Source organism: Austrofundulus limnaeus, unplaced genomic scaffold, assembly GCF_001266775.1.
Source record: "Austrofundulus limnaeus strain Quisiro unplaced genomic scaffold, Austrofundulus_limnaeus-1.0 Scaffold362, whole genome shotgun sequence".
NCBI classification, from domain to species: Eukaryota; Metazoa; Chordata; class Actinopteri; order Cyprinodontiformes; family Rivulidae; genus Austrofundulus; species Austrofundulus limnaeus.
The window spans coordinates 167,417-188,485 of record NW_013952764.1 but is presented as its reverse complement, the minus strand read 5'-3'; the positions used below and the strand labels follow the sequence as shown (position 1 = coordinate 188,485).

Here is a 21,069-nt window from a genome sequence, read left to right as displayed (position 1 = left end):
GTGTGTGTGTGTGTGTGTGTGTGTGTGTGTGTGTGTGTGTGTGTGTGTTAAATTGCTGGACAGCTCCGGGGCTGACATTTAAAACATAACATCACCAAACAAAAAAACACACATTAGAAGAGAAAAGCTGAGCAGGGCGCTTTAAGCGAAAACCTGAAATTCAAGTTTTGGCGAAGGCAAGCTGACCCAAATTTCCTGGCCTTTTTTTATATTCCTTAACATGCCTCTGCAAGCACCGGGCCCTGGGGTGACGTATCCCTTAACACAGGGGGATTGCCAGTGCATTTACATAGCATGGTTAATGAGAGATCAACACCAGGAAAGCGCCTCGAATATAAAGCTTTCTTGTAAAAAAATAATGAGCGARCGATTGATCCATACTCAAACAAGCCGGTTTGCTGAGTTAATACCAAAGGCAGATTATAGCCAGTGCCAAAAGTGCCCTGGCGTGCGACGCCTTTTGCTTAGAGCATCCCTAAAGTTGTCATCACATTAGCACATGGTCAAGGAGTACATCCCACCACCCTCATAATCTGCTTTCCTGCACAATTAGCCTTCTATAATAAGGCAGCTGCTGTCAGCCAGTGGAGAGAAAAGAGGAAAATCACTGAGTTTTCCACGGGCTGGATGGATCGGTTACTGTCACTGAAACATAGCCTCWGAGGGTTTTCTCTCTCCAAGTCGTCCCTGGTCCTCACTCTAAAAGGGAATATTCGGAGGGTTGTTCTTCTTTATTGTGCCAAATGTCTATTGCACTTTGATGAAGCCAAACAAAAAAGGGTGGGTGGGGGAGCACCCAAGGCCAGGGCAAATGTGTTTTACCTCAGAGAATCAGATGCTGAAGAGAGTGGAATGGCAGGGATGGCAAGTTTTTTTACCCCCCCCCCCCCCGAATAAAATAAAAGATAATTTCATTGCAACAAAAGGCAAGAAAACTATGGGCAAGASAACAAAATAACAGGATGGGATGGAGAAGGGAAGGGGTTTGAAAAGAATAAGAAGAATTCAGTGCTGCTTCTTGCAAGGGAAGAGAGAAAAAAAAACATTGATGACACCCGGTTCCATTCTTCCGCTCTCCCCTTTCTCTGCTCCTCGCCTCGCAGCACGGCGGGCTAAGCTGGGAGCTGTAATGTCATTAAATTGCAAATGCTTTTTTTTCATTTCCGACACACACTGTTTACTTATCTGGCAAAAACATATGTTGGAAGGAATCCGTTAAATTCTGCCCATTGCCTTGGGTGAAAGTGCAATAGAAACGGGCCCACTGAGCTCCTTCTGTCGTCTCCTTTTAGCACTTTGCCTTATCTACAAGGCTGCTTAGCAGCAAACTGGCGAGTTCAATGAAAAATGAAGATACAGTGCGAGATTAGGGAAGAACAGTGAGGGGAGAAATGCTCGGAGAGAGGGTCATCCCATTGCAAATGATTTCACTCCTCTCCATCTGCATAAATGACTATTTTTAAGGCATCTCCAGCGTCTGTATATTTTTCTCACTCTGCCACACATTTAATTTCACGCCCCGTGTTCTGAATATGCTTAAATGCATATCTCTGATGCACCTTTAAGCCAGAGGAAAGAGGATGGAGGGGTGTGGGGGGGAGGGCACGAAAGCAAAATTAAAGATAAAATGGTGTGATTTGCACTACAAGTCTATTACTTTATGGCATTTACATATAGTTTACCTCTGCAGTTCCAAGATTTTCTTCTACCAGCTTCCTATCAGTATTTGGGCTTGTATAAATATGTATAAATCTTTGTTGAGGAAAAAAAAATAGAATTCCTTGCGTTGCACTGGAAAGTTTGAAGGATGCACTTTCTTGCCTCAACTTCTGCGACCCTGAGACTGTCAGCATATCCGCTGAGGGGGTCTTCTTTACCGACTTCCTCTGAAAAGGGGGACAGGCTTCAAGCGCTCTGGGCGCTGTGATTCACAGATACCCCTCTACTCAGTGGAACAACCAGGAAGAAGAATCCTGAAGTTCTAGAGGAGGGGCTTGGCCAAAACTAATAAGTGATGAGCTGCATTCTTGTCAAAAAAAAGTCAGAATGACTATAAAATCAGACTCACAAAGGCTTCACAAATTAACATGTTAAACAGTTACTACCTGTATGCAGCTGTTTCGCTATCAAGAGGTGTTGTTGCATATAGAAGCAACAAAAAGAGAAAAAAAAAGGGGAAAAAAAGTCTGAGTTGTGAGTGCAACGCCCGCCCCTGACAACACAGAAAGAGGAAGGCTGTGGATTGGCCTGGGAATGAAAAGGAGAGAGGGAAGCTATTCAGAGCACGATTCCTTTCCCTCATTGTCTGCCCGCTTCGATTTGAATACGCGCACTCAAAGACGACAAGAAAAACGCTTCAGCCTCTCGCATTGTTGGCCTTCTCTCTCTTCTTTTCTATTTGCAATTAAATGCATTTCAAATGGAACAAGTGTACAGAAAGCATTTCTGATAAGGAAGAATTCCATTGCCTTTAACCTTCTTTGTAATGGCTTTGCAATTTTCTAGCGCTCTTATTATGAGAGCCGCACAATCAAAACATATCTCTGAATAGAGAATGCCATACAACAAGTAAATGGTRCTTCATTGAAAATTAAATTGCRTTTTAAAAAATCATTTTTTTAAGTCTGCTGTGTTCCTCAGTGCTTAAGCCAGTTCTTGTGTTTTGTTGCTTTGTGTGCAGCATTGTGTCTTGACAGGACCCTTGTGTCCTGAGTGCTATCACACAAACTGGTCCTAAGCATGGAGATGAGATCAGTCAATTAGAATTAATGTCATCTGGTCATTTATGGCTAAACACCCCCCACAACAAACACAAATACACACACACCCCTCCACAAACACATGCATTGTGTTTGCTTTGTGTGCAAAGCATCAGCTGCAAAAACCAATCTCATCCTCCAGACAGGAATTTTTTTGAAGGATTTGAACGCTGTAAATAACTCCAAACCCTCTCTTACGAGGTTTACCCCTGGAGCACTTTGTAACTTATCAGGGCTGCCTTGTGCCTCCTCTAATGCTTGCATTATGCTCAAATGTAAATCGGTAAGCTGCCAGAGAGGTGGGCGGGAATCACCGAAGAAAGAATCACTGAAGGGACCAGCCAATATTCTGATAGAGAAATAAACAGTGGAGTTTTGTGCTTTTAAAAGCCTGCAGAACAACAATATATTTATATATGTCTCAGTCATTAATGATTATTAATGTTTGACAACACCACATATTTTGTTTTAAATTAAAAAAATAAAAAACACTGCCTTTAGCATTTAATATCGGGTAAAGTTTTACTRAGTTGAGGATTTAAATTTTTACTCAAATGCCAACATTAGTAATACAGAAAATCTTTAATATATTCTAAGTGCATGATGCCCAGGGGTCTGTTTTGTATTTTTAATTTCCATCTCTAATAGTACAAGAGACTGATTAGTAATTAGGACAGACCCATTTTAATGCATGTAATGAGCATTATAGGTTTCCTATGTACTCTGTTCTTCATTCCGATGAAAATGGATACCATCTTTGTCAATTTGAACGCATGTTGACCTCTGATGACAATTAAATCTACGAGACACATCTTCTTTACGCTGCTCATCCTTGAATCGACTTGACAGTGTAAATATATCGTCGGAATCTTTCAAATAATTGACCTAAAGCGCGTCTYGCGAGCATAACTATTAATCTTGTTTTACAGTGAATAATTTGATCGGTTCGCCGGGGAAGAAGTGGGTTACACCGAGTACAAAACTGGTGCAGCGGGATGTGTGGCCCCCAGATATTAATTTGGAGATGGATAGGAGTCTTAAAGAGGATTAAAACTCCATACAGGCGACTCATTTCACATGACTGCGTAGCACCTGGGTCTCTGTATATACTGTCAGTCACTCCTCGGCATGCTTGAGATTTGAAATGGTGACAGTTAAAGTACAAAGATGTCCAATCCCAGACTATTTCATGGTATATTTGGGGAAGGAAATGCAAACTATTAGAGGCCAGTCATTCCTGTGAACCAAAGGCCAACAGAAACAGCAACACTGCCCCCCTCCTATTGTCAGGAGACACTGCATATACCTCATCTGTCACTCAGACTGCTTATATTAGTTTGTGCAGAATATAAAGGTGTACCTCACAAATACAACAAATATTGTTAGTATTTGCATTTTTTATCTGTTCATCTTTGGGTTTTATATGATAAAGAAAYGTTTTGAAACAACCAAAACTATAAAACAAAATGTAGACGATGACATGACTGAAATGCAAGAAATGCATAAAAGTGGGATTATTTGCTTAAATGAATAAACAAACATTTTGTGCATATTTATGTATAATGTATTTATTTAATACTATTACTGTAGCAGTATGAATGTTGGATTTTTWAAAGCAAATATTTCATATAAAAACATTGAAATAGAACCGCTTCAAAATGCATAACCTTGTCATGAAAAACATAACCTTTCTAGTAAATAAACTCAGTATTTGTTTGTGTATGTGGCCATATTGTTGAGTAGATAATTATTTTCATTGCTTKCTGTTATAAAAGGCAGATTATCATGTGATTGTGTCTTTGTGTSCGTGTTTGTTTGTCCGTTTGCCAAATATCTTATGAACGACTGAGCAGATTTGAATGAAACTCTCAGAAATCCACCATCCAGCTGTACATCTACAACTGACTAACTTTTAGAGTCAACTCAGTTCAAGATAGGATCTGACTTTAAGGGGTGCTTTGTCCTCAGCAGGGTTAGGATCCAAGGAAAGATTTTTGTTGGTTTAATTATCTAAATCTTACTGCTTATTGAAAAAAAAAACATTTTCGATACATTTTCGATACATTTTCAATACATTTTCATACATTCACATACAAAATGAAACAGTTTGGTCCAATTAAAACAGTTAACAGCTACACATTTAACAGRATCGCAGAAGCCTATCAAACCTGCCGACATCTGCTAACATCAATGAGAGACACTTACTCATGTGCAGATGTGGAGTGAAGCAGTTCTAGGGGGGTCATGCCCCCCAAACTTCGAAATTGCACTATCCTTATTTTTTACTTGAATGTGGCTGTGGGYCTTTTCTTTTCCAAAAAGAACGTGGATCCATCTATGGAAAAGTATTATGGGTCAGTGTTTTGCTTCAGTTCACTGTTCATGAGCTGGGCCTACCATAGTTACAGTACAAATCACTTTTCTATTCACAGAAAAAGAAACTWAGTCTAATTTAAAAGTGGGTGAAGRAAATTTTGTGAATGATTAACTAAATGTTAGATGAAGTTTTGTATTTTATACTTCCTGATTATTGCAGCCTTTAAGTTTAAAGCAGAGAAAGAGTTGTGTCTTATCGATGTGTTCTTTCTGTCTGTATAAACAAAAGCTGGTTATGTTCTGATGTCTGAGGTAAAAGGTAAAACCTGCAGGGGTACAACCAGGAAGAGAAATGCATTATAAGGTCAATTCATTATTATTAGAGGAGAAAAAAGAAGTGATTACAGAAGTGTTTTGCAGAGTCTCTGCTTGGATCTAGTCTGGGCAGACTGGGCTGTTTTGTTTGGGTTGCAGCCCAAGGCCTACTGAGGTTTGACTGCTGTGCTGTACTTGTGAACCTGATTGGAGTCAACAAGAATAAAGTTTTTAAGAAGAAATCCAGCTCCTGTTTTATTCAGACATGTCATTTTTGAATGACACTTTTATTCTACAAGTTGGCATAAATTCGACTAACTAGCTTTGGCCTTTCTAGCCACAATCTAAAAAATGCAGTATAATCCACCTTATAGGAAAAAAAATTATATGAAATTGTAATTATAATCATTAGCCCAGTTAAAGCAATATTATCATAATCCAGTTTATTAGTAGCTTGAAATATCTATTAAAACTCCAATAGTGGACAAGTAGGTCAACTGTATGTTAACCAGGTGTAGCTATACAGTCCAAAGACAAATCTATTAAGGTAGGATGGCTGCAGTTTAAACCAACAGTCTGCTACATGAAAAGCACAACATCCCTCCATAAAAATATGGTTTCCTTTTAACATAGCTYCCTCTTGAACTTTTACCCTTCTTCTCGTTACATTTCTAAACTCCTCACAAACAGTCCATACGGCTGAACTCATGTTCCGTCATGCAGTGAAAGCTCTTACCGAGCAGAGCAGAAGATGAGACCAGAGCTTTGGCTTCTAGGTCTAAATTTATTCAATATTTTAGGGAATCCAAGGTTTGAGAACAAAAGTTCCTTACAAATAGTTTCTTTATTTTCMGGGGTTTTGAGTTCAAGTTTAKGGGTGCTTTACCACCCCTAAAAAAGGACTAAAATTGCCACTGGCTGCCTCAACTAACCAACATTAGCCAATACGTTTGACAATAATTCAGTCAGTTTTACTGACTGATGATGAGGTGGTGACGAGGTGGTGGATGTGGTTTGTGTGAGGATAAAATCAGACACCATTCTCAACAGCAGAACCACTCTTTCCACAGAACAACTGTGCCAACTTCTGAAACTGTGCCTGGAGTCAACCTACTTCACATATAGGGGCAAAATTAAACATGGGTGCTATGGGCTCCCCAGTTTCCCCTGTTGTTGCAAACCTGTAAATGGAAAATGGTGGAAAAGAGAGCTCCGACGTCCTTTTTAGAGACATCACTGAGCCAGGTATGTTGATGACACGTGGGTTCACCCCAAAGATCCAGTCCCATGTCACAGAGTAATATAGTATATGTTAAGTGTCAGGAGGACTGAGATTAGTTATACATCGGAGAAACAGAGCAGCCACTGTTCAAAAGAATGAGCCAACACAGATGAGCAACATCATCAGGCGAKGACTCTGCAGTTTACMCTCATCTACAGGCCAGCGGTCACTCTTTCAGGGATGAAGATGTTCTCATCCTTGATAGAGAGGAACATTGGTTTGAGATGGGAGTAAAGGAAGCCATTTTTGTAAAGAAAAAACATCCATCATTAAACAGGGGTAGAAGCCTTTGTGTCCAGTTGTTCCCCTCCTACAATGCTGCTATTACAAGTATGACTCCGCCCCCTGTGAGCAAAAGTTGTGAATCAGGGCCCCAACRATAGTCAGATGACAGGCCACATGACCCTCTATGAACAATAGAGYTAATCAAGGCACTAACGACCTATTGTTAGGCTGATTATCATCTTTTGCACGTGACCAACCTGTTTGTCCACCATGCGGAGGCAATGCTCATAAGGCTGAGTTCACCTGAAACTCCTCAGRCTGGAGAAGTCTCTTGGAGGAGAGACGAAACGTTTCATTAAAGAAAAAACCATCCAGAGGACCTACTTAATTTTTTCATTTCAAATAAATACGAGTTCAACCAAATAAAAATACATTTTTATTACATGATATGCATTTAAATGTCCAAATACAGATGTTGGCTATAATGGTTTGTTGATAACTATGTTTTTGTCAATGTATTATGAGTAATTTTATGAATTTGCCATATTTCAAATTAAATTGTGCGGGAGTTGTACAATAAAATTTCTTCGTGTTTTCTTTTTTGTTTTTACATTTGATTTTTATCATTTATCTTGTTTGTTGGTATAAAAGATTTTATTTTGATTGGTGTATGAAATCACCAAACATGTTTCGTCTGTTTTCTGTTCCTCAGGTTTTATGTCGTGGTCAGGGTTACCTTTTGTGATAAGCTCGTTGAAAAGGACAAAATTAATATGTATAAGAAAACCCCCAGAAGCTGCACAGAGCTCATTCAACAGCTCCTCAAGTTACAGAACATAAACAGAAAAATACAGGCAAAAACATTTCAATTGGACACAGAGCTCTGGAAATGTACCTGAAGTGGCCTCCATTAAAACTGTGAATAGCTCTCCATCATTTCACCAACACACGCTGCCCTAAAACAGGTTCTGAGGTCTTAAGTGCAACATTCAACAGGTGACAATGGAAGCATTTTCCCCCATTCACACATTAAGAATTGGCTCGTTTCACCTTCATCTTTTCTTTAAACGATGTTTCATGTGATAATGTTATTCAGAAGATGATGTGTTTGGATTAAAATGCAAATGTTGAACCCGAGAAGGCTGAGCCTCTTAATAAAAGACAAAATACAAGAGATGAAACAAGATAAACTCCTATTAAGAGCTATGCTAAACACGTCTCTCATTGTTTCCTGAACATCTTTTGATCATAGGAGGGCATTAGTCTAAATCTTTTAGCATCATTTTATTTGTTTATATTAGTTTGCAAGACTTTATTTCATTTTTTTTTCTTTTAATAGCAGTGATCCACTCTCACAGTGTTGCATGTCATTATGTGTACCTGATTATCTGATGGCTCTCTGGCACCATCCTGTGTTTCAGTTGGAATAATGGATTTGGCACATTGTGCAAATAAAGCTTTTTTTCTGAACAGTTGAAAGATAAAAATATTTATATTTTTCACTATGAAAACAACACATAAAAGCACACATATCAGCTGGTGATCATTGGGATCTACTTTATTAACTTATGTCACAATAAAAGCTAAACTTCCACCTTTATCGCTTTATTAATCACTCTCTTTATGTCTCTTCTATTTTTTCATGTGTTTCTTCTTAATCACTTAATAATCAATTATTCCTCTAACCAGATATATTGTAACTAGGGAAGGGACTAGATGCTAGAAGCTGAAGACACAAATGACAGGTGATCACACCTTTTTTTCAGCCACTGATTTGATTTTATTTTCTTCAGCTTTTACCTTACTGCTGTATGTTCAATTGTTATTGGACATATATTTAACACAAACCCAACAAACCTTAGCTCCAACAAATGAACCCAACTGAGCAGATTTGTGACAACTAGCAGGCAGTATTCCAGCTTCACTGTGATCTTCAGAAACTCTGCTTTTCTTCAAATCTATCCAGTCTTAGCCATTCTGTCAAGAGTATCTGGTGCAAAAACACCATAATGCTTCAAAATAAATCTATGCAACCACAATCAGTCTTTTATATTTGCTAATTTACTTGCCTTTTTTGTTTTTATTTCATTAAACTATTTAAAGAAGCCCTTAGCTGAAGGCTGTTCCTTACCTTCTCCGATTGTATCTTTGATCTGATTTAATTGGAAATTGGTGTGTAAGAGATGTTCTACGCACAACATCCCAGATTTTTCAAATGTAAAACCATGACAAAGAACAAAATTAGTAAATGCATCTGTACAGATTCATGCTCATTCACTACAGTCTAAATGAAATCATTTAAGTGAGAAGTGATTTCACACAAATGCATTTGACTTGAAGAAATTCCACTGGCTAATCCTGTTGAAAGCAGTGAACCTTGTATGATCTGTTGTGTGAATAGCTGACTACACACACAGGCAGTTTTCTCAAGAAGCCACAATTCAGAAATGAATCACATCCTATGAATCAGTGAAAAAGAGTTGTGTTCACCAATATAGAGTACATCTAAGACAATAAAGAGACAACAAAGATATTAAGTTTATTCTAGCTTAATGCCTTGAGTTTACTCTTCCTTGTCACAGATATACTGTATAAATTATTGCAAACACTAAATGAAACATACATAAAATCTTTAGAGTGAATGTGTAAAAACAAAACAAAAAAAAACCCTCTTTATGTTGTTTCAACTCACATGATCTCCATCCTACTGGAATGCATCAGGAGTTCAGGTCAGAAGACTAAAGGATCAAAGGTCTCCCACATTATGAGCATTTATGAAGACTGTGGTGTCTCCTCCAATGACAGCAACTTGTAAGAAAAACCTTCTTGAATCATAGTTATGTCTGAAGGGCAGTTTAACGTGATAAAATTTAACACGATAGAGAGATCTTATCTGTTAGTCCCTATGTGACCACTAAAAGAAAACAGTAATTCTTTGCACGGTAATGCTGAAAACAAGGAAAATGACCTTATTGTTTAAAAAAAAAAGCTTTATGAGAAATTATTGAATTTATTGGTTTTTGCAGTGGTTTTTGAGCATCTACAACTTCACAATTCATGTAGCTGATTGCTTTAGTCCCAAGTTCATTACATTGATATGAAATGTTTTCAACAAAATCACTTCTACTTCTACATCACTTCTACTTTCACACGTTAGGATTTGGACAAAGAGATGTAAGAAGGAATAAAAACTGCTTTATTTACTTCAAAAGAGATTATCATTTTCACCCCGAGCAACATTACTGAAAAGAGAAAAAGAACACAAAGTTTCTAAGAAAAGGCAATGAAACCTTCTATTATTAAAAGTAACAAAAGCTGACAGAAAATGAATGAGGCTAGTGTTTGAGGCATAAAGTTAGGTTTTGTGGAAATGCTACGAGCAGTTGGTGTCTTACCTGTTGCAGATAGGTTTCTGAATGATTTCAGTTTGTATGAAAAAAGTTTAGAATTGATAAAATTCATGAGCTAATGACTACTTCAATATGAGCTGAGCAAACGTAGACTGCTGCAGTCTTAAAACAACCCCAGTTTCAAATCTTGGTATTTTATAAGCCTTTACATTTCTATTATTATTAGACTAGATTATTATCCAGAATTATGTGACTGTTTGCAACCCCAAATAGCAGCAGTAGCATTTCCCCGAAATAACTATGTAACATAACCATGTATTCAAAAACTGACTGCAGTCTAATGCTGCGTTCACACCAAAAGCGTTTTGAGCATCAGGAGCATCAGGTTTACATGCAAAGTCTATGGTGGAAACGTGTCAAGGAGCATCAGGAAGTGCTGCGGCGCGTTTAGCATGGCATGTTTTGAGCGTTCGCTGCGTGTTATGAGCAGTTGGAAAATTGGAACTTCTGCAGCTCGTTGCGGCACGTCAACCAATCGTAGAGACTCCACTGTGTGACGTTGTGACGCATTTTCTGACGGGACAATTTCCTTAATGATGTCTACTAACCTGAAACAGATGGACAGGAGCTCTTTGATGACCTGGCAGGAGATGTGGTCAGCGGCTCATCAAACYGAGCTCGGGACAAAAATAGTTCTGAAAATGAGCCTTGTGAGCCCACAGCTCCTGAGTGGTGAAACTCACCAAACTCAGCACGTCTCTGAATTATCTGGTGAGTGCGACTTGCTCTTGCTCTCAGTAAATAAAGCAAAGCCACTTTCTTTATTTCATCCGCCATTAAACAGAGACCAGCAGAGGAGGAAAGCAAGAGGCTCTTGATGCGTGTCAAGAGTAAATTTGACTTGTGTCTGACCTCAAAGTGCACAAGTGTCCAACTTGAAGCGTTGGATACATTTTTGACTCTAAATCGTGTTTGGTGTGAACGCAGTATAAAGTAAAAAAAATAGCATTCATGCGAATCGGTATAAGATATTTGACGACAGCAGAGCACCTTTGGTTTTGGCCTCACATGGACTACTGTAAATAGGAGCTCATCAGTCTGAACAAAATTAAACTTTATTTCTCTAAACTAAAGTTGTTGAATGAACTATTTACAACAGATAAGATATAGGGTTGGGCACAATTGTATCGTGTGCAATTAATCGTCAGAAAAACACTAATCGATTACTTTTTGGCACTTGATGATTAACACGATTAATGCCATCAGGCAGAGTCTGCTCGGTGCTCCTCTCTGCTTCAAATATGATGAACATTAAAAAAGTTCTGTAATTTATTTATTGATCAACACAATTTAAAATTTGATACATAGCCTGAAGTCTGTAACTTTGACACAATTTGGAACAGTTTTGTATGAAGAGCAAATCTTTCCCACTAAATTGGTCATGTGACCAGGGCATGAGGGTGTCCAGGGACTCCAGGGGATTAATCGTCGGATTAATCGTTATCGGCTAAATACCACAATTAATCGTGATAAATTTTTTGTCAGTATTGCCCAACCCTAATAAGATATTAACATTTTTTGCATTCATGTCAATCATCAAGAGCATCATCGATCTTCGGCTGATCCGATGTAGCACTGATTGCAAATTCAGAGGCGTAACAGTCTCAGCTAAAACAGCATTAATACAGATTATTTAAATTTACAGAATAAGTAGGGTTTTTAAATACAGTTATAAATGTTTTAAAATGTGTTTATAAAGACTGATTCGGATCCTGATGTAGAAGAACTGGCCACTGGACACAAATTTATATATGTTGGTCATGTGTTCTGGTGCCTGACGCTTGTGTGTGTCATTCTTTGCAGAGTCAGTGTTTTTGTGTTTGCTCCTTCTGTTGCACACTGATTTTTTTTAAGTCACGAAGAGTCTGAAGATCAATTCAAGGTGGTCAGTCTGGAAGGGAAAAAAAGTTCAAAACAGACAAGTGCTAACAAGCTTTAAACATGTCCACACATTTCTCCCTGCATTTGAAGTGATTAGTCCCCCGTTTAGATTGAGTGGAGCTGACATGGAAACATTGTGCCGAAAGCTGGGTTTTATCACATTTTTTATTCATCTCAGATGACGACAAATGACTCAACTAAACAGAAACAAACAGAAACACTTGTCTTTTCTTTTCGGTGCATAGTATTTAGACAATATGGCCCCTTCAGACAGTTTCTTGGTATTCATCCAGATCTTGCCCCACACTGCAGCTCTGCTGTCAGGTGATCATCACAAGACCAATGGCTTAATCCTCCGCAGACCTACAAAAGCAAGAATAGACATTAGAGGCTTTCTTAATGTGCATGTAACCAGCCGGAACACAGCATGATTTGGCTTTAAAGTGTTGTTTTCACAGATGTTAACGTTATCACTCGGTCTAATTTGAAGACACACCGCTGAGGACCGAGGCTAAGTGAGATTCCACACTTTTTTGTAGGGGGAACCAATCGAGTGCATTCCAGCTAAAAGTTGATCTGCGAACTGATTTGTTACATCTGACTGGAGGAAACAAACAGGTGGAATATGATGATCGCTCTGGGGTTTGGTCTTCTGTCTTTGCTGTTCTGTTTTGGCCCAGCAGAGGGTCAATTTCCTCGTGTTTGCTGCACAGTGGAGGGCATCCTGTCCAAGCAGTGCTGCCCCGCTCTTGGATCAAATCCTGCCAACGTATGTGGGTCCCTGTCAGGTAGGGGAAGCTGTGTCACCGTACGGGTCGACTCCAAACCTTGGGGAGGACCGTACAGACTGAGAAATGTTGACGACAGAGAGAGGTGGCCGACCAAATTCTTCAATCAGACCTGCAGATGTACTGGTGAGTGATTTTCAGTTTCATGTCAGAAAACAAAGGTAGAATCAGCACTGAAAATTTGATGTCCTCTCTGTGCTATAGGGAACTTTGCTGGTTTTGATTGTGGTCAGTGTAAGTTTGGGTGGACCGGACCTAACTGTGACCAGAGAAAAGMTCCAGTGGTGCGAAAGAACATCCACTCCTTGACCCCTGAGGAGCTCCAGGACTTCTTGAACACTCTGGATCTGGCTAAGACCACCATTCACCCAGATTATATGATCGCCACGCAGCACTGGCTTGGACTGCTGGGACCAAACGGAACTGAGCCTCAGTTTGCCAACGTCTCCATCTATGACTTCTTCGTCTGGCAGCATTACTACTCAGTCAGAGACACTCTTCTTGGTAAATCTGCATTTTATTTACACAAGAAATATGTTGGTTATTTTTTTAATAAGAAAAAGGCAACATTTAAATACAACGATATATGACAAATTATATGACCGGGTTACAGTTTGCAAGAATTTGCCCTGAATGTTGAAACTTCAGATACAATTTTATTTATTTATTTATTTATTTATTTATTTTTGCGGAGATTTGTCAGGCGCAAATTTACTTGTGAGCCCAAAAATTCAAACCTAATTTTCCTTGCAGGTCCAGGTCGTCCATTCAAAGCCATTGATTTCTCCCACAAAGGTCCCGCCTTTATTACTTGGCACAGGTACCACCTTCTGAGCTTAGAGAGAGAGCTTCAGGTATGATCAAATGTTTTTATTTTATTGTATTTTATTTTTGCTGGCGGTAGAAAATCAATAATTTCATGGAGGAAACGGACAAGATCCACTGAAAACAAGTCTCCAGTTGGAACCTGCAGTTAATAATTTATATTTTATGTATATGCAGCAGTGAGAGTTGCTTCCCGTGTTTATAAATACAATATAAATAGCACTGATGACCTGGTACTTGAAATTTTCTAAGTTTTCTCAAAAGCGTACTTCCATGTTTTATGAAAGAGCTCACATTATGCTCACTTTAAATTGTATTAATTTGTCTTAAGATATGAGAAAAAATTACAAGCTTTGATACTCAGAGCACATTTTTGTGTATACTGAATATTTCTGCACATATTTCCTGTGACCTTATATCTGAACCACAATTACAGCTGTAAAGTAAGCTGTTGAGTAAAAAAACATCTACAACAGGCTTTAAATTTGTAATTCTGCAGATTTCTCAGCATAAAAAAAACTCCAAAAGAGAAAAATGATTAAACTAAATGATGGAAAAAGCAAATTTTAGACATTGCTATTCAAAATGATTACATTTTTTTCCCAATATGTTGATTTTTTTAACATAAATATGAAGAAACTTGAGTTTTACATCCATTTTTACAGTGAATATAGTCTGACTTGAGAGTTGTCTTTGATGAATGTATGGCGTGAGCCTAAAACGAAGTGATAGAATGAGACTTTTATGAATGAAAATGACTTTAAAAATTACTACCTTTGAACACTTCCTGAAAAGAGGGGAAAAATCAGAAAAGATTACTGACCATTTAACATTTTCACTCTAAGGGAAGTCAGCATTGATAAAATGCCTTTATTGTCTTTCCTTGCAGAGACTGACAGGCAACGAGAACTTTGCGGTCCCTTACTGGAACTTTGCCACGGGACAAAGCGACTGTGACGTTTGCACGGACTCTCTGTTGGGGGGGAGGAACCCGGACAACCCCTCCCTCATCAGCAACCAATCCAGATTCTCCAGATGGGGGGTGATCTGTAACAGGTTAGCAGACGGTTGAAACAAAAAAACCAGATAGAGTCCAGTCAGAACTTGCATGAACAGAAGAGTCTTTTTGTTTGGTTACCTCAGTTTGGATGATTATAACCGCTTGGTGACCCTTTGCAATGGGACCACCGAGGGTTTCATCCAGAGGGGGATGATGGAGAGAGCCAACTCATCTCTGCCCACCATGAATGACGTCAGAAGCTGTTTAGGAATTAGGGATTTTGACAGCCCTCCCTATTTCACCAACTCCTCCTTTAGCTTCAGGTATTGATATTGAATCTAATTGACTCCAGCTGATACAACATGTATATCACACTAATCTACTGTCACCTACACTTCTCAGAAATGCTCTTGAAGGGTACGACAAGCCAGATGGGGAGCTGGATGAAACAGTCACTAACCTGCACAACCTTGTCCACGCCATGCTTAATGGAACCAGTGCTTTGTCTCATTCTGCAGCCAACGATCCCATCTTTCTGGTCAGAATTCAGTCCCGTCTTTCCCACTGAAACCCTACGTTATTTACTTTTTTTTGTTTTGTTTTCCATATCCATACAACTATGATCCCTTGCAGGTGCTACATGCGTTCACCGATGCCATTTTTGATGAGTGGATGAGGAGGTTCATTCCGTCCAACTCCACCTTCCCAGATGAGATGGCCCCCATCGGTCACAACAGGGATTACAACATGGTTCCCTTCTTCCCTCCAGTCACYAATGAAGAGATTTATGTCACGTCAGAGCAACTGGGATATTCCTATGCCATTTCCTTGGATGGTGAGAAAAAACTAAAGCAAAACGTTAAGAAACTATGAGAATAGTTGGTCAAATAAACAAAGGTATTGTGCATGTTAAAAGTGCAGATAGGGGACTTCTTTGTTAGCAAACATCAAATCAACTCATTAAAGTAACAAATTATAATCATATTTTTTTTCTGCAATCATGTTTCTCCGCTTGTGTTTTCAATCCTTTAGATGCAGATGAGGGATCAGCAGTTTTTGTTCTGGGCTCCACTTTAGGAGGCGTCTTCGTTGGCCTCCTGGTGCTTCTCCTTATCTTTGTGCTCTACCTGCGTCAGAGGAAAAACAGAGGCTTTGAGCCGCTGATAAAAGCCGATTTCACCAACAGAAAGTACACAGAGGAAGCCTAGTTGTCACCTGTTGTTCTGGAAATGCACTTCAGCTGCACATTTCTTATCTCAGAGCGATGGAGGTGCATGACAGTCTACAACATAGGCTTGAAAAAAAAAAATCCTGTAACTGAATGAAAAATTCTGTCTGATTACATGATAGAACAACTTGAATCATAGACTATTCACCTAGATTTATGTACAGCATTCTCTATTTTTGTTCTTTTGTAAAATATAGCCCTGATTTTAATCCTTCTATATTTTTGCCTTTTACAAACTTTGCATGAGCAGGAATCTATTGAAAAAGGTTTTATTAACAATTTCTTTTCAAGAACAGAACAAAACAAGAATGCAAACGGCTTAATTGCACTGAAAAAACTGTAAGGCATATTTCCTCCCCTCTTCAGGTTGAAATCACTTTCAAACTCCAAAACATAACCTGTTTTAGAATTGATGCTATTCAGTACTGCATTGTTTTTTTAAACATTTTATTGCAAAAATATTAAAAGTTTAATGATACAAAACATAAAAAGGGCATCCTGTGAGATCAATAGTCTTAATAAAACGAATCGCTTTGGGTGAAACACGTGTTTTCTCACTGTTTTTCCTGTTTGAATGTAAATTCAGACAATGAAGAAAAAGCTCGATGAAGAATCACCGGCACACTGAGAATGGCATAATTCAGGCTAATTCTGTGGAAATGAAAGCTTAGCTGGCCTGCTGGTTATGAACCTGTTGGGCTCTCAGAGAACACTGAACGTACACACAGGCAGGGTTTTTGTCCGCACCCCTCAGCAGTGCCAGGCCTCTCACATTCTCTGTAAGTATGCTCTACTGAGGAGCTTCACCGGAGCATTCAGCCCTGTCCAGTCCCCACAGATTCTCATTTCACAGGTGACTGTGGTCGGCTTCAAGCCTGTCTGTGCTGCAGACATAACCATTCAAGCTTCCCAGATAAATTTAGACTCATTTCTTAGCATTTCCACCAACCAAAATATGTGCTCTTTCCTGCTGCCTCTCTTAAATATACCCCACACCTCTTAAAACTATGTAAATAAACATCTTTTTTAAATCAGTATTCCAACTTTTCAAAATATCAGCGTTAGTTTAAATAGCTGTTTACCCCCCAAACTATGACAACAGTCAACGAATGAACAAGGAACACATTTCTATGTTTCTATATGCAGTTCCTGTATTGATAAAAAACATAAAAATGTTTTGTTTTTTTAAATGGTTCAGCATTCTGAGGATGCAGCACAAAAACATTGCAGGCCCCAATTAATTTAAATTAATAGAGTTTACAGCAGTATAAAAACTGTATTGTATAGATATGCTCTTCTAGTGCAAGGTACATGTTCATTCACCAATAACATTCAGGATAACATCTTCATTACATCTGCTTTCTGTATGATTCAGGCGGAACATGTCAGTGGAATATATTTAATTTGTTCATTTAGTGGTTTTGCACCAGTGGTGTTAAATACTGATGTTTCTGAGTAACGTTTCAGATAAATATCTTTAAAATCGTGTCATAAATACTGCTTTGTTAGTTAAGCCCTCTGATAAATTTTACAGGGGGTGCATGTAGCCAATGCTGTCACTAAAATTATTTTTGATACAGTGATAAAAACATGGCTGCACCTTTTTTGAAAAAAAAAATGGAAAACTGCTTCCTAAAGTGATAGTTCAGGCATTTTGAAGCAAAGCTCTGTTAAAAAGTAGRTAAAAGTGAATAACCTGCTGCTGAAAATAGCTCTCTGAACAATCTAAGTTTGAAGAAATATTTTGTTTAATTTTGACATCCGGGGTTAGCATGTGAAAGGAGCAAAGCGCAAAATAGACAGCTGCCATCTTTAAGCATGGTTAATCTTTTTACATTGTTCAAGATAACAGTATTTTTGATGTGTTTATACGAATGCCAATTTCATTTTACATGTTTATTTGGAAAAAAAATTGTGGTTATCTGCAAAACAACATAGCATCACCAGCAGCTAGCTGTAGCACTTTTAGTGCAGCCTGGGGTACCTTAATAGGAACATTGTAACGTTTCTGCTTGAATGACCATTGTACAGAAACTGACAGCAGTGTGCGGCTTTATAAAAACAGTATTTGGTGAACTGCTATGAGTTGTTTTAAAGGGATAGTTTGCTCATTTTTTTTAATTATGTTCTTTCAGTTATAATAGTCAGCCATCTAGCACGAAGTGTGAAATCAATGATAGAGGTCTTCCTCCAGGCTATGCTAACAGCTAGCCAAACACTGGCCTCTTTCATTTAAATTTTCAGGCCGTCATAAATTTGCCCCAAAAAAGCTATGTTAGGTCATATTAAACCTTTGCATGACACTATTCGCTTGTTGCTGTTTCTACAAATTGAGGTCGTTCAAAGAACTATCTACAACTGGTAAGATATTCATTGTTCACAACCTTTCCACAGAACCCTACTTTCAAAGATCTGATTCATCTCTTTAAATAATTCTGTCCAGAACTGCCTACTGCAGAAGCTAAGCTACAAAAATCGGCATGTGTGATATTGTTGCAGATATTGAATTTGTTGCAAGGCAAATGAGGATATAAAATGTTAACTCTTGTAGTGAGATTTAGCCCAAGGCCACTCCTGAGCAGATGCTGTGAATATCTAAACAGCTCTGCGGAGCCTTGCTTTAAAAAAATAAACTGAAAATAGTGCAGTTACAACCAAGCAAAACATGACTGAGAATAATGACAAACACAGCTCTGTGGATGCATTTGATCTAAAAAAAAAAAGACAATTGGGAAAAATGAAGATCCATTTTTAGTCAAAAACCCACATTTTCTCTAATTCTGTGGCATTTACATGATTAACCCTTTTTGAATATATAAATTGAAACCTTTACAAAGCTCCTTGTAGCTCTGCATGGTGCATCAATGACCACATCTTTACCAGATTTTCAGACAAAATATTTTCCATAAAAAATAAAAATAAAACAAAGTGCGTGTTATATTTTTCCACATGAAAACTGCCATGTGTGCAAGAAATGTGTAGATTTCTTTTAAATCTCTGAAGCAGAGTTTGTTAGATCAGCATCAGATGTGAAATGATGCCATGAAATATCAACTCAGGGGTTGGCACTGCATGATCTTTGGAAAAGTAGGAAAATCATGATGGATGACTACGCATCTACTACTCTCAGAGCAGACTCCCGTAGCATCAAAGCTGACGGCCCGAACGCCGCCAGCGTGACTGGAGCTCCAATCTGCTTGAATACAAAAATAATAGGAGAGGAAACTGCTGTTCGTGTTTAGCTYGTTGCTCCAGTATTATCTCCATTGCCAGTGCAGAGTTAGCGCTAAGAGGGCCAACGTGGTCGGCAGAGCTACAGAGGGAGCACGGAGCGGGGCAGAGTCCTCCACGGGCCCGCTCCGGTCGGCCTTCACCACCAGGATCTCTGTGGCGGCACGGTACGTTTCTGTGGTGCAGGCCTCTGTGCAGCCGCTTCCACTGCCTGAGCCACTACCTTCATCGCCTGAAAGATCACAACAAAATACAAACCAGGTTGAGTATCACAGCTTCAGTAAATATTTTTTTTAAAAAAAGGTTTAAAACCATTTTTTTAAATATCACATATTACAACTGCTCAGGTTCATTTTATATCATCCCAAATCATTTTTGTAAATCCACCTTAAGTGACCAAATCTTATTAGGGAGCATGTGCCAGYTTAACATATAAATAAACTCGGCTTCTGCTACTTTTCTCCAGAGCCACCATCCCAGAAGCTAAGGAAAAACAACCCAACAAGTCCARCCCCATATCTATAATAAATAATAAGTTATGTTGCTCAGATTATTAGTTTTGTAAAAGAAAAAAATCATCTGATAATTTTATGGATTTAATGCAAATAGTAAATGCAAATCAAGCTTTTTTCCTTTTACCAGCTTGGATTAAATATTCAGGACCTCATTTTATCACCAGAAGGTGGCAGAATAATCAACATTACACATACAGTACATGCATACATGTACAGTACAATAAGTGTATCCTAAGTGTAGGATGTGTAAAATCAGAATATACTATAAATAAGAATCTTAATGTTTTTATAAAAGTGACACTTCAGATATTTTCCTGATGTCTCTGTATAGTTGCATTTCCCATATGCTCCTATTATTATGAAAAATACCTAAATCAACTAAAACAAGCATTTAAACTGTTGTTAAATAATTGTTTGAATGGCAACATTTGTGAATCTACTCTTTCTAACAGCTAGACTGTATTGTTTAAATAAGGCTTGACTGAATCAGAATGGTTTATTTTCTGCCACAGTTTCTATCCATCCATTATCTATGCCAGCTTCTTCCTTCAGGGTCACGGGGGTCACTGGTGCCCATATCCAGCAGTCACTGTGCGAGGGGCGGGGTACACCCTGGACAGGTCATAAGTCCATCACATAGAGACAAACGAGACACTAGGGACAATTTAGAGTTACCGATTCACCTAACAATCCATTTTTTTGGTCTTTGGGAGGAAGCCGGAGTACCCAGAGAAAACCCATGCATGCATGGGGAGAACATGAAAACTCCCCAGGCCAGGATTCAATCTGGCAACCTCTTGCTGAGAGGCATCAGCTCTACAACTGAGCCACCAGGCACAATTTATAAAAAAGCAGCATTTTGACAAATTTGTGTGCATGGTAAAAAYGACCAAAAGCTTACTGATGTCTTGAAAGTTGATGTCATTGCCATTGTAGGCATTTTTCAACTTGTTGGTCATCACCCGCAGAGCCATGATTTGCTGACGGATGACGGTGTCCGGACGTGTGATGTCGACAGCCACCTCAGGGTTATTCACCTGGTTGGTAAGGCCATCTTTCTGGACTTCAGGGAAGTACCTGAGAAACAACAGACAGGCACCTGCTTTACAGAGATATCACAGACTCACACACAAGACCAGGAAGGACCTGAAGAAACATTTGGACCGATTTCTGCAGACTGTGTTGCTCTACCCCCTGTTAGGGTTTGACTTCTTTTAACAAACTGACCTTCAGCGGGTAAAATAAGTATTGAACATGTCAACATTTTTCTCAGTTAATTTATTAATAGAGGTGC

The 21,069-nt window shown here is 38.7% G+C and overlaps 2 protein-coding genes across 3 annotated transcripts in view; one reads left to right on the top strand and one right to left on the bottom strand.

The window, feature by feature from the left end:
• The first annotated feature begins 12,577 nt into the window (after positions 1-12,577).
• Positions 12,578-16,572, top strand: dct (dopachrome tautomerase). Its single transcript, XM_014023287.1, has 8 exons — positions 12,578-13,102; positions 13,181-13,480; positions 13,730-13,830; positions 14,691-14,857; positions 14,945-15,124; positions 15,204-15,339; positions 15,435-15,636; positions 15,834-16,572. The coding sequence occupies exons 1-8, from the start codon at positions 12,814-12,816 to the stop codon at positions 16,007-16,009; spliced, it is 1,551 nt and encodes a 516-aa protein (XP_013878741.1). The 5' UTR covers positions 12,578-12,813; the 3' UTR covers positions 16,010-16,572.
• LOC106528178 (glypican-6) overlaps positions 16,182-21,069 on the bottom strand; it is a 115,885-nt gene continuing 110,997 nt past the window's right edge. For both annotated transcript variants that reach the window (XM_014023285.1, XM_014023286.1), the window contains 2 exons: positions 20,677-20,852; positions 16,182-19,492 (listed from right to left, as the gene is read on the bottom strand). In XM_014023285.1, coding sequence (XP_013878739.1) covers positions 19,287-19,492; positions 20,677-20,852 — 382 coding nt within the window. In that variant the 3' untranslated portion in view covers positions 16,182-19,286. The remainder of the gene's footprint in view (positions 19,493-20,676; positions 20,853-21,069) is intronic.